This window comes from Triturus cristatus, chromosome 6 (genome assembly GCF_964204655.1).
Source record: "Triturus cristatus chromosome 6, aTriCri1.1, whole genome shotgun sequence".
NCBI classification, from domain to species: domain Eukaryota; kingdom Metazoa; phylum Chordata; class Amphibia; order Caudata; family Salamandridae; genus Triturus; species Triturus cristatus.
The window spans coordinates 772,208,865-772,222,608 of NC_140589.1; the positions used below are offsets into that span (position 1 = coordinate 772,208,865).

The 13,744-nt window shown below is 40.5% G+C and overlaps 1 protein-coding gene across 10 annotated transcripts in view; it reads right to left on the reverse strand.

Moving 5' to 3' along the window:
• Positions 1-13,744, reverse strand: part of LOC146817850 (amine sulfotransferase-like) — a 600,799-nt gene that overhangs the window by 21,367 nt on the left and 565,688 nt on the right. For all 10 annotated transcript variants that reach the window (XM_085611324.1, XM_085611327.1, XM_085611325.1 and 7 more), the window contains one exon: positions 831-1,011. In XM_085611324.1, the coding sequence (XP_085467450.1) occupies positions 831-1,011 (181 nt within the window). The remainder of the gene's footprint in view (positions 1-830; positions 1,012-13,744) is intronic.

The window sequence follows — 13,744 nt, forward strand, 5'->3', positions numbered from 1 at the left end:
TATGGGCGGTGACATTGGATGGGGAGACCACAAATCACTAACATCCTTCAGTGCCAAAAGCCCATGCAAATGGCAGGGATCGTACTTTACTGGCACCACCGAGTAATTCCAGTCTTCTTGCAACTGAACTCTGTTCCCTAGTGATAAGCCTGTTTTAGCGGTCCTCCTTTAGAGTTAGATGGTCATTGTTAAAGACCTGCAGTCAACAGATGAGGCTTCCACCCCTCCAAACCATAGTTCCCTCCCTAAATTAGAGCCATGAGACTGCTTTGTATTTGATGGCTGAGCCTCTGCTACCTCTGTCCTTGGAAACCCATGAACCCGGCACCCCATCTGATAGAGTGCTGAGAGTCTATGTGCCAAAATGGCAAACCTATTTAGGGAGGGCATTCCGATGCATATTTTGAGTGCCCGGGTCCACCACATGAGGCATGGTGGATCCGGGCACGAAAAATATAAAAACGCTGTGCATTGGGGCCATTGATTTTTTTTGTACTAAAAACCAAAGTCTTTCTTTGGGTGCATTGTTTTGAAATACAAGAAAATACCAATTAGCCAACATGACATGGCAGCTGCATGGCATTACAGCTTTGATGAAAGAGGTTCTACCGCTTAAACAAAAGTATTTTTGTGAAAACAATTCCTCTAAGTCTTGGGAATCTCTGTATTGGAAGGATGGCCTTTTGCCAGACTGGGAGAGGTGAAGGCAATAAATAAAGGCTGGGGGTCTCCCACCAACATACAAATGACAACCCACATAATTTACATAAAGCCATTTATAAGAATGAAACAAATATTTTCTTTCATAAGTGAGTTCACTGGATCAATACCTTTGCGAAGCATTCGTCCTTGGCTCGTTTCTAATATATTTTCTTTTAAAGATTCATAGTTTGCCCCTTTCTCCGTAGTCATTTTCTTGAAAGTCGCTCGTTGCACAACAACATTCACTGCGTCTTCAGTCAGCTCCTTCCCCAAAAAGTCACATATCTTCAGCACAGCGCTTTTAAGGTCCTGTAATAGTTGTAAATACAGAATTAAGGCTCGAATTGGAGATAAAATAATGCATTGTCACCCACTAAACTTGCAGAGGCAGTTTCAGACATTGAATTAAAAGAGCTGGAAAAACACAGAAAATGCGAGTGCCTTTAAAAATACATAGGGGCAGATTTATGAGCCCCTTGCGCCACTTTTGCGTCACTTTTCCCATGTTAAAAGTGACGCAAAAGTGGCGCAAGGGGCTCATAAATCTTCCCCATATAGTTTAGAGAAACCCCTTTCAACCTTGCACAATGGAGAGGTAAGCTGGATAGTCAAACAATAAACCTGTTATAATTGCGGCAATTTTAGAGCTTTTATTAAACTTGTGAGCAACAAGACTATGCACTGCAATAACGAAACTGTTGATCAGCAGCAGTGAAATCTGAATCACGACTTCAATCAATTACTATTTGATCTGAAATGGCTCCTTCACGCAGCACAACACACTTATTTCTAAGGGAGAAAGCCTCTATTGCAGAATGAAGAACACATGGCCTGGTTAATGTGTTCCAGCTTATATAGAAAATGTGTAAAGCTTTGTAGGAAACAACGTCAGCTTCTTGGCTTTCCACATAGAGAAATTTGGAATTAATTTACATTTAGCACTTTGGCTGTCTAATAACATACATAAAACATCCTACAATGACATACACATCTGTGTCCTAACAAAGAGCTAGACTATGAATGGATTTTTTATTGCCCAAGCAAAAATTCAACTCAACTAGCTCCTTGCTGACGCGCACACACACACTCACACACATGCAATCACATGGGTGCACGCGCACACACACACACACACACACATACACACAAACACCCACACACACACACACACTTTTGGCCCCACCAACGAGCTAAATGCTGGTTTGATTTTTTCTTAGGCCAAGAAATGTCAAAACGGCATCTAGCTTCTTGCTGGGGATAAACACACCTGTCTATTCTGACAACAAGGAGCCAGGTGCTGTTCAGACTTTTTGTTCACTTAACTAAATATCCAATCAGTATCTGGTTCCTTGTTGAGGCACTAACACACAATCCACACCACATCAAGAAGCCAGAAGCAAGGTGTGTTTTTTTCTTCTAAGATAAATCCAAAGTGCTTGCCCCTTTATGGGCCCCTGTCACACAGTGATGTCCTATCTAGGATCCAAGATACCTGATATATTCTTTTGATAATGAAGAAGTGTAATCTTGATCCCATCTGGAGATAATGTAGGAGTGCCTCATACTCACACACAGTCAGCACTCAAAAATACTCTGTCAGTACTAAAGTGCTGAAAGGGGTGGGATTATTTGGTACTAACGGGTATTTTGTCTGAAATATATATTTAGAATGTGATTAATAAAGTAATGTTACAATTTATGTACTAACGTGACAGGAGGAAATAGTCTGAAATGTCGTATTGTGAGATATTTAATTAATGTGCAACTAATGTTTAACGTTCCACGTGTAATTTAAATTAATCATGTGCAAATGCATTTACACTGAGATATTTATGATTCATTGCATTTATTCGTGCCTTAAGCAGTTGCATATATTTTATGTGTAGAAAGGTGCACATGTTCTATAACCCTGCACACATATTAACTTAGCAAAAGCAGAACTCAAGAGCCTCAAGAACAGATTTGCTCAGTTGCTGCTCACATAAAGGTTTGAAATTCACATTTAGCCATCAAGCATGGAATGTGTGCTTCTGAATTGTTTCTACTGCAGATGTGGATAAGCCTCATGACTTAGAATAAAGGAGTTTTCTGTTAATAGATAGCAAAGCATGAGAAGGAGCAGTCTGCCAAGGGAATAGCAGTAACATGCGAGGAGAGGAGTTCTCATGGGAAAGGAATGGCCGAGGACAATGAGAGATAAATTGCTATCTGGCTGAGAAAAGGTGCTGAAGTATCCAGTTGTACCAGAGCCATGCAAATTTCCGAAGGAGGAACCACCTGACCGTGTTATGTTGACGGCAGATGACATTATGTGCTATGTCTGGTTAGGGAGAGAGTCCATCTTAGGTCTCCTTAGGGAGCCCACTTATGCTACTGCTTGAATGGCTTTGCAATACATGATCCATCTTCAGAGTGTTTTACTGAAGACTCTGATGACTTACAACTTTCTTTTTTCTTAGTTGATTATGTCCCCACTTAATGCTCTAATTTAGGGTTGCCCTTATTAAGTAGTGTTGGGAAAGTTAGGTTACTTATGCTCGTTGAAGAGAATGATCTGATGCAATTCAACCATAATTTTTCTTTCTGATAACCTGCGTCATTTTTTTAGTTAGTTATTTGCTTTGTACTATATGAGGTATATCTCTTCAGGAGATTTGGACACACTCTGATCTTTTTGTACTGATCTACATTGAATTATTTCTGAACTTTTAATTAAGCCTACTAAACTCAGATCAAAGAGTCGAGTGGATTAATGTGTAGTCACAGTGGTTGCACTGTACGAAATGATATCCAGTGATTTGATTCCTTTCACAGCTCACTCTAATAGAAAGACCTATCCTCTCTGAGGAGAAATTGTGTAGATGGGCCTAGACTTTAACAGTAACAGACATGTATTTGAAGTTTGTGCAAAATCCCATGATACCCAGAGGCAGAGATCAAACTGTAGTGTACAATGTTTTTTTCCATTGTGTACTGACATGAATCACTTGATAATAAAAATGCTAATGAATATGAAATGGGGTTTAATAAAAGATAATGGGCCAGGTGTACGACCTTCAGTGTTTGCGTGTCGCAATTTGCATTTTTTTTTGCGAGTCGCAAATTGTGAGTCGCAGACACTGATGTACAACAGTGTCTGAGACACTGTTCGCAATTCCCAAATGGGTTGCAAAGGACCTACCTCAAAATATTCATGAGGCAGGTAGCATTTTATGACCCATTGGGAATCGGCTGCAGTCACAGGGATAGTGGTCTGCTTGGGTCAGCAGGCCACCATGTCTGTGACTGGTTTTTCAGTTTTTTTTATGCAGCCCGTTTTCCCAAAGAAAAATGGGATGCATTTAAAAAATAAAAATGAAACATTTCTGTTTCATTTTTTAAAGAGCAGACAGTGGTCTGTGACAACATTTTCTCGGCCAATCACATAGGGGAAGGGGTCCCCTGTGGACCTCTTCCCATTTACGACTGGCTTACCGCCAATTTGAATTATTGGTAAATGCGATTGCTTTGAGACCGCATTTGAGGTCTCAAAACAATCTTCCACACCCCTGCAACTTGCTATTAGGAAGGGTTGCCCTTGGCACACCCCTTCCAAATAGCGACTTGCAAAACCTATTTTGCGAGTCAGTAACAAGTTACAGACTCGTAAAATAGGTTTCGTACATGCTACAATCCTTTTTAGTGGTTGCAGACAGGCCGATTTCCAATTTGTGACTGCTAAAAACAGTCACACATCTGGCCTTATGTTTATTTGAATGTGCTTCAAACGTCCCTAAAAGTCTGACTATAGGCATAGAGAATAATTCGATCAACTCCGCATTCTGGATTATCCATAATATTAGGCAATTCTCATGAAATGCTTGGAAAAGTGTTTTCGAAATACTGACTTGCAACAGGAAGTCATAAAAATTGGGACACTCAATAGATAATAGCAATTATCCTACCATCATGCACTCACACACTTTTCTCAATTAACAATATATTCAACAAGTGTAGGCGGGTCTTGTTGGGAATTAGGATGATTTTGGGATGTCAGTAACTGCAATATTTGGACCAGGGGATGGCCAGCACCAAGGGTAACATACCAATCCCAGACATTTCTGAAATCTACACACCAGGTGGAGGCCTCTGTGGTATGGCTTCTCTGGATGTTACCCATTCTCTTCCTTAAAATGCCCAGTAAATGTCAAACTTTTGTTAAAAAACCAAGGGGTTTATTTACAAAATATTGGTGTAAGGCAGCACTGCAAGTCATTTTGCTGCATTGCCATACACCAATTCAAAAGGGCAGCAATGTATTAGTAACAATATTAGACATGAGATGGGAATAAGAGCACTAAGAACCACACTGAGCACAAGACCGGCCAATCAATGGGAACACACTGGGATGTTACTGGTGATGACTGAGCTAATTCTGGATAAGAAAGTTTTTGTTTTCAATAAAGAATAGTACCGACACATACGGGGTGTAGCCATTGGCTCCAGATTTTCTCCTTGATACGCATACCTCTTCAGTACCTAATTGGCGATTTTAATATGTTCAGGGAACGTTTGGGAAGATTGTGGTTGATTTTATCCATGACGGAATTACAACCGGAACTAAGGTAGGCAGTAACTTACAGTGGTGCTAGAATGACACCCTTAAGGGTCATTTAATTCATTGCTCAAGGTGAATTCATAATCTCCCTGCAGGATTGAGTATATTATGGAGACTTCATTGAACATACAGGTATAGTGCATATACGTATATATGATTGTTTTATAAATTGGATAACTGGAGCACAATATGGTGCATTGGTATTGTTTAACCTCACTGCCATCAGTGAGATTTCACTGATGGCAGTTTCACATAGATTATGATGGCGAGTCTCAGCAATACAATCAGTTCAAATCTTGATGCATTTTGTTCTCTTGATCAGTTTATGACAAGTGACAAAAGAGGCGTGATGCATTGTGCATTGGTTTCTACGTACCTGTCACCAATTGTGAATTGACAACGATTAGTCACACATGTATAAGTCACCGGGTCACAGGTGCATTGTGATGTGGATTGGATATGCTTATTACAACTAGTATTGTTCTCTGTTATATTGTGTAATCCTGAAGAAGTTGTGGGGCACACCCCATCATGACAAAGCACAAGATGCCTCTGAGGCTAAAAACAATAAAGTGGTCATCTGGCCGTGAAATAAAAGAGACCACAAGAGATAATCATTGTTATACTGGATATTCATATATGTAATGAGACATTTACTGTAGCGTGTGCTTGTGACTGAATTGTCATGGTAAACTGTCAAACTGGTCTTCATATGGTCAACATTTTGCCCTATTGCAGTTCCAGGCATTAGGCCCAAAAACAAATGTTGGGGTATTATGAGGAAATGGGTGGCAATGTTGGATGATGAGCCTCTTGCCATTATTACAAATTTGTAGAGTTTACTGTCGCAATTTGTTTTATAAATTGTGAATTTTGACCTAAACGGTGATGTTTGCAGTGAATTCTAAGTAATGAAACATGCTGAGATTCATACAACCCTCATCACCCTGGATTACCCTGGTCTCTACATTTTAGAAATGTCTGTGGTTGGTAAGTTTCTCTTGGTGCCTTCTAAGCCGAGGCTCAAATACTGCATAGATTGCCGTTGAAAACTCCCCTAATAAAAGCATACCCTGGTCTTTAATAAGAGGATCCCTGCTCAAATCCATTTAAATCCTTTGCATTTCTGGTGGATCAACCTTTGGAGACTATGAAGGACACAGATATAGTTCATGCCTTAGCATGGATGTCTTACTGTACAAGGAAGGCTGAAGGGAATTAGTATGTCTCGGGAGGAAAGTTGAAGAAAATCTGCCAAAGATGTTTAATGCATTTTCCTGGCCAGCCAATGAAGATGAAAGAGGTCTAGTACCCAGCAATAAAAACAGTAGAATTTGAGGATTTTGAAAGTATATGGTTTTGGTATTTTCCCATACAGCCCAGGGTTATACCTCCAATCACAAACAAAAATTCCCTAAACAGGCATTTCACTCTCTGTTGCTTTCCAAATTTCCCATGTCTGCTGCACTCAAGTTAATGCCTGTGGGCAGTCGTGGGGTGCCTATAGGGCTTAAAGGGCTTTATCCCCCACCATGTGGCTGCTGCAGCTTCCGGGATACACAAAGAGTTCTTGAGCTGCTGTGGGCTCAGCTGGGCAATTTCTGGTGTATTATCTTAGCCTCACCTGAGTATTTCAGAGGTCTTTAAAAAACCATGTACATGCCTTTGTCAACTGGTTAACAAGGCTTTGTTTTTTCCACTGGTTCCAGTATCCCCTGGGCCCGCACACCGCCTATTCCATGCATTTGTGTTTTACTTCTACTGCCGCAGTGGGACAATGCATTTTGTGAAAATGTATATCACGAGTAGGGTTGCCACCTTTCCAAGAGAAAAATACCAGACATTTGATGTAGTTTTAAGAGTGAGGCAACAAAATTACATAAAAGACTTCTCCTAAATATGTATAAAGAAACAATGTGTTTATGATATGAAAAATATCATATATCAGACCAGTAGGATGAATCATTTATTAACCTTAAATACATTTCTTTTTATTTTCATATATTAAACAATGATTTTCAATCTACATAAAATTTGTGAGAACCACATACATTAACAGACAAAAAATGCATGTATACACAATGAAAGCAAAGACATAAATGACTTAACTACAATACAATTAAGAAGATAAAAGGAAAGAAACACCCACATAAAATGGAACTTACAAAAAACTGTACATAAAAAAATATCGACAACAAAAACCTAAAAAAATTCTAGGACTTATAACATCTTAAAATGACAATTGTAGTGCAATTATGAAAAATGAAAAGGGCAAATATAGTTAAACAGAAGTGTGCCGATGCACGTTTCGGAAGTAACAAATAGTTGAAAATATATAACACAACATTCATCAGCACGCTGTCTGTATTTTTAGAATCGGTGGCAACTGCCATCCAAGAAGAACTTATTCAATAGTAAATTGCACTTTGAAAAGGGGCTCACAACAATCTTCGAAACGCTGGTTTTAAGAAAAAGTAAATGAAGAAAAAGAAAATGAAGACAATAGTCCTTCCATTGAAGAGGCTTCTATGGAATATCTAGCTCAGAAGAATGTCTGAGTAGAGTGCATTGCCGCTACAGTTGGGCAATGATTTAAGGAGCAGTCCAAAGAGAGTAGAGGAGCAATCAAGCTTCATGGTCAAGAGATAGCCAAAGGTTCAATGTCAGCTGCGCACCTTGAAATAACTAGGGTATGATGAAGGTTAGCAAAGCCATATTCAGGACCGCATCTCATTGATGGCCTCGATTCGGCCGATCTGCGAAGGCCTAAAAAGGACTGTAAACAAACTCATCTATATTCATTTTTAGCACGACTATTCTATGTTTACTTTAATTATTAGTGATGGATCATTATTTCAGCCCTAAAACACGTCGAAAAGTTTTTTAAATTTATATTTGCTGTTTGAAGCATGTACAGATAAAGGTTAAAAATAAAGGCTTTATTTGATTTTGCTTATTTTTGTACCGGCCAGGACATCAAAACTGGTGGGGCTGGTAGAAATACGGTCAGCTGGCAACCCTAATCACAAGACTGAAAGTTTAGCAATAGTTTAACTTAAATCTGAAACCCTACTCACCAGCCGTCAATAACATGCTGAGTTACTCCAAGTGCCTGGGAATACATGCTGCATTCAGACAATTCACTCCTCATTCTCATTCTCGCCACTCACCTTTTACTTTCACACTCACACTGCACTTACAGCGACCACACTGCCCTCACACTGCTCAGTAAGCACTCACACTGTCACCCTGCACTCACACGTTCATCATCCTCTTACCTGCACTCACACAAGCACACCGCTCCACCTGCGCTCACAGCAACTACACTACACTTATGCCACTCGCCATGAACTCACACCATTCTCCCTAGACTTACCCTGTAGTCACATGAGTACACCTTTTACCCTGCACTCACAGTGACCACACTGCACTCACACCACTCACTATAAACTCAAGCTGTTCTCCCTCTATTTACCCTGTGGTCACAGAAGCAGACCACTCACACTGCATTAACAGTGATCAGACTGCATACACACTGCTCACCATGCATTCACACTGTTCACCCTGCCCCCACCCTCCAGTCACACAAGTACACCACTCCTCCTGCACTCACGTGACACTTCACTTACTTGTCACTCTTACTGCTCACCCTGGAATCTCGTTCAAACAAGCACATCACACACCATGCATTCATTCCTCCCACTCTGAATTTTCACACACATCCAAACTCAAAGTCAAAGTCAAAAATTTGCTTTATTCGGTTAAAATTTTAAAACCATCAAAGCACGATACAATAATTCATAGGACAGTCAGAAAACATTGGCGCATTTACACAATAAGAGTATGTCCAATAAATAAATCAATTAACAAGTCTCTAAAAACATTTCTACATCACATCCCAAATATTATAATTAACAGACAGTACTCCAGGGGCCTAGGGATCATTACTAATGGGATAGAACCCTATTTCTGCGCCTAATAGCACCAGTAATGTAGCTTGCTACCCCAAAACATACCACCGGGGAGTCAAGCATTTGCAAATATACCAATGCAGGTCTCACTTGTACAAAATTCTGCTTCTTAAGGATAGGCACAATGTATTTTTTACGGAGTATAGAGTAATACTCACAGAAGAAAACCATGTGCAGCAAATTTTGTTCGGAAGAGTTATCACAGGGGCAAGGCCCCAGGGTTCCTTCTTTAAAGAAACCCTTAGGATAAGCCAAAAGCCAGGGAAGCATGCCATGCTTAAACCTTATTAACAGAAACAAATGAAAAGGTTTATTTATGAAGGTCAGATAAGATTGGATCCCTCTATCTGTACTTAGCATGACAAACCTCCTAACTGACGGTTTTTCCAGTTCTTCTTCTTCCCTAAGTGACATGGCTTTACTGAGAAATTGACTCTTTAGGATTTTTATTTTTGTTTTACTCAATGCACATGGCCTATCAAACAGTTCAGGACACCCAAGTGACTTCAAATTGTTTTTAACATAACTGAACCAAGGGATAGACATAGCCCCATCAAGGGACAAACAATCTTGTACAATAAGTTGGCCTAGATTTGGGGGTTGCTGGGCCCATACTCTAAGCCAACCTAATAATGGCGCAACAGAAATCTCATCTACGAGATAGCCCATCCCGAGGTCTTCGTGAATGTTAAAAATTGGAGTGGAGGGAGGTAGGGACAGCAGTTTACGTAAGAAACTATTTTCAACTATTTGCATTGCTGCCGCGGTCTTATAACCCCATACCTCACTACCATATAGTGCCATGGGTATGCACTTTGCTTTGTAAATCTTCACTAATGCGGGTAGTGGTTTACATCCCAAACGCTTTGCGAAGCCCAACAATGCTCCTGTGGCTCTAGCAAAAATATTCTTTTTCTGGGAGCGTTGCATAACCCAGGAACTTTTATCATCAAATAGAATCCCCAGGTATGGAAAAGTCTGAACCTTTGTAAGTTCCTGACCATTACAAAAGAATTTAACCCTCTTAGCTCTCCCAGCACCTATGGACATGGAATGTGATTTTTTAAAATTAATTAATAGGTCTAAAGAGGCCATAAAATCATTAAATCCTTTTAAAAGCGCTTGCAACCCTCTTGCGGTTCTCGCCAATAAAACAGTGTCGTCGGCATATAGTAAAGCGGGAATTAATTTTGAGCCGGCTCTAGGAATGTCTTTACTGATTGAACCTAGGACCTCACCCAAATTATTGATGTAAAGCGAGAAAAGCAGGGGAGCAAGAATGCACCCCTGTCTCACCCCACGCTTTAGCTGCCAAGCATTTGATAGACTCCCATTTTCACTATAGCGGACGGCAGCGGTAGTGTCCTCATGCATGACGGCCAGGAAGGATATCAACACTGGGTCAAGCCCTGACGCAACTAATAAGGCCCATAGTTTTTGACGGTTCACAAGGTCGAAAGCAGTGGACAGATCCATAAAGGCTAGATGAAGGTCCCCCTGCTTTGCGACCGTGTATTTCCCGATAATAAGGTGCAAATTAAGGCATTGACCCACTGTACCCTTTCCTTGTCTAAACCCATATTGGAGATCTGAAATTATGGACTTATCATCCAACCAATTTGTTAGACGAGCGAGGACAACTTTGCCCATTATCTTCATGGCGGAATCCAAGAGAGAAATGGGCCGGTAACATGCTGGGTCTTCTCTTGACCCCTTCTTAAATAGTGGGACAATCACAGCTTTGCCCCAAGATTTAGGAACACCAGCCATAGAAGCAGCATTAAAAACAATGGTTAGAAGTTTTGCCAAGAACCCTGGTTCTGCCCGGTACAAATCCGCAGGTACACCATCTGGACCTGGGGCTTTCCCTTTGGCCATAGTATTAATGGCCTTTATCACTTCTTCTTCGTTAAAAAGAATTTTTGAGGCTAAGTTGATATTCACATAGTTCACTGGACCAGAGTCTTCAATTTCAGAATAAAGGCCACTGAAATGGGCCACCCATCTCTCTGGAGGGATTAAACAATCCTTATTAGTATTCTCCCGTTCGTTAAAAAGTGGGCTGTTTATCACTTTCCAAAACTGGGTACTACTTGTCAGAACACTGGCATCTGACAATTCATCCCAAGCCAAGTTTCTTAGCTGGGTTTTCCTTAGTTTTATAGATTTTTTATACATCCTTCTTGCCTCCGCAATCTTTCTAGGATCATTGTCTCTTTCTTTCAATGCTGTCAGGAGCTCAGAGTGAACACTAGAACAGGCATGGTCAAACCAGCTTTTAAATTTTTTCGGCCTTGGTTTCCCATGAGTTAACAAATTACCCGAAACTTGTTTTGTTATCCTGTCAAAGGCACTAAGAACTTCTGTTGGGAGCGTCTCCGGTGACAGACATAAACTAAAATCCTCAATGTTGTTATTGTATAAATTCTCAAAAAAGGTAACCGGAGTAATCACATCCCATCTCAAACGTCTACCTTGACTAGACAAAACTAGATTTGTATTAGAGGTCAGAGGCAATATAATTTCCTTTACTAAAGCATTCACTTTAATTTCTAAAGTCAACGGGTTGTGGTCGCTTAGAGGATTCTCAATAACACAAAAGGAACCAGCCATGTCCCTCAGTGGATAAGGTAGGAAGATATAATCAATCGTGCTGTAATGCCCCTGACCGGTAAAAGTAGGAACACAAAGTAAAGAATCTTGATCCGGAGTATATAAGTGAAGAGCCGAAATGATACTCTCCAGATATATACCACCCTTAGAGTGTTCGAAGTGAATAACCTCATGCCCACATATATCATAGTTATTAAAACCGTAACAATTAAGATGACATACGTGAATGTTAAAATCGCCAAAAAGTAAAAGAGAATAAGGAGTATCATTTCCTGTATCATACTTGTCCAGAAAAATGTTCAGCGCTTTCAAGTGCTCTAATTCATCAGACCTAGCAAATGAATTATAAAAATTTACCACTAAAAAAGAGGGCAAATTGGGCCCTTCTAATTTTACTGCCAGGATATGTAGGGAATTAGTCTCTATCAATTCAGCATTATATAAAAGCTTTAAACTGAATAGTAACAAGAGACCCCCTCGGGCTCTCCCCATGGCGGAAGGGGTTGCATATTTAATAAAAGACTGGAACCCATCCTGATAAAATGGGTCATTCACCTCCCAGGTTTCTTGAAGTCCAATGATATGATGCAATGATAGAAAGTCCCTCCAATTTTTATCCTCTCTTTTCGAACGTAGGCCGGCTATGTTCCAAGAAAGTATAATAATTTTATCCGTCTCTGGAGTACCTCCCCCACAGTCTAACTCTTGTGTTAGAAAGTTATCTGAGTGATGTAAACGGGGATAAGAATCACCTTCCCCCCTATGATCTGGTACTACAAAATTAGTGTTACCAATGACGTCAGCAGGGACTATGCTACTCCCAACCAGCGGGACATTGTGGGGATTCCCCTGAATAGATCCTAACTGATTAGCAACCAGAACAGATAAGGAGGTATCCAACGAATCACCACCAGCCACCCCCTGTCCCATAATAGGCCTTGATAATAAAGGACCAAGGTATTTAGATGGAACTACGCTGAGTAAGTCATTTTGTGTGTTAAAGCTCACCAGACTAAGTCAGTCATTGGTGTCCAAGGAGCTAAGTGCCTCATATCTGTTACTTAAAACCAAAGATTTACTGACAGGAATAGAACGAGAAGTATACTCTCCGCGTCTTACCAGCCCTTGAGTGTGAGGTGGATAAAAGAAACCTAAGGGGAGAACATTAACATAATCCTGGTGCAATCTACTTGACCCAGCCTGTCTCAAAATAAGGTCAACTATGTCGGGGGAGTTAAAATTCACAACAACACAGTCACCATTAAAAGACTTATTCGCCTTCCCCACCCATGGGACCCTTCTTACCATTTTAAAGCATTCAAAAAGACGGTTCCCCAAAACAGTCTTGCCCGCCAAGAAATGAATGGCTTTATTTTTTAACGAAGACCAGTGCTCAGCCCTCCCATCAGAAATTTTTGGGACATTTGCTAAAATAACAGTATAAGGGCAAGCCTCCGGTGGCAAATGCAAAGAAAATTCCTCACATATGCCCTCTGCCGGAGTACATGGTTTTTCTATCTGCCCACCCGTCCCCGCATAAGTACCATTATTTGATCCCAAAACCGGTGGCGGTAGATTTGTATAGTCAACAATAGGAGCTGTCATGGACTCGGCCAACTCCGAAACTCTAGAAGTAACTACATTAAGAGAATGGAGTTCTGGTGCGTTTTGCCTCAATGTTGAAACATTTTGCCCCGCTATGTGATGTTCAATCAGAGCTAATCTGTCATTAATATTACTGAGTCTATCCATAACTGGTGAAATAATTACTCTCAGACGCTCGTCCATAAGCTTAATCAAGCAGTCTGTATTATCCCCCGTTGTAACATCATCACCTTTAACAAAATGCTCATGACGACCA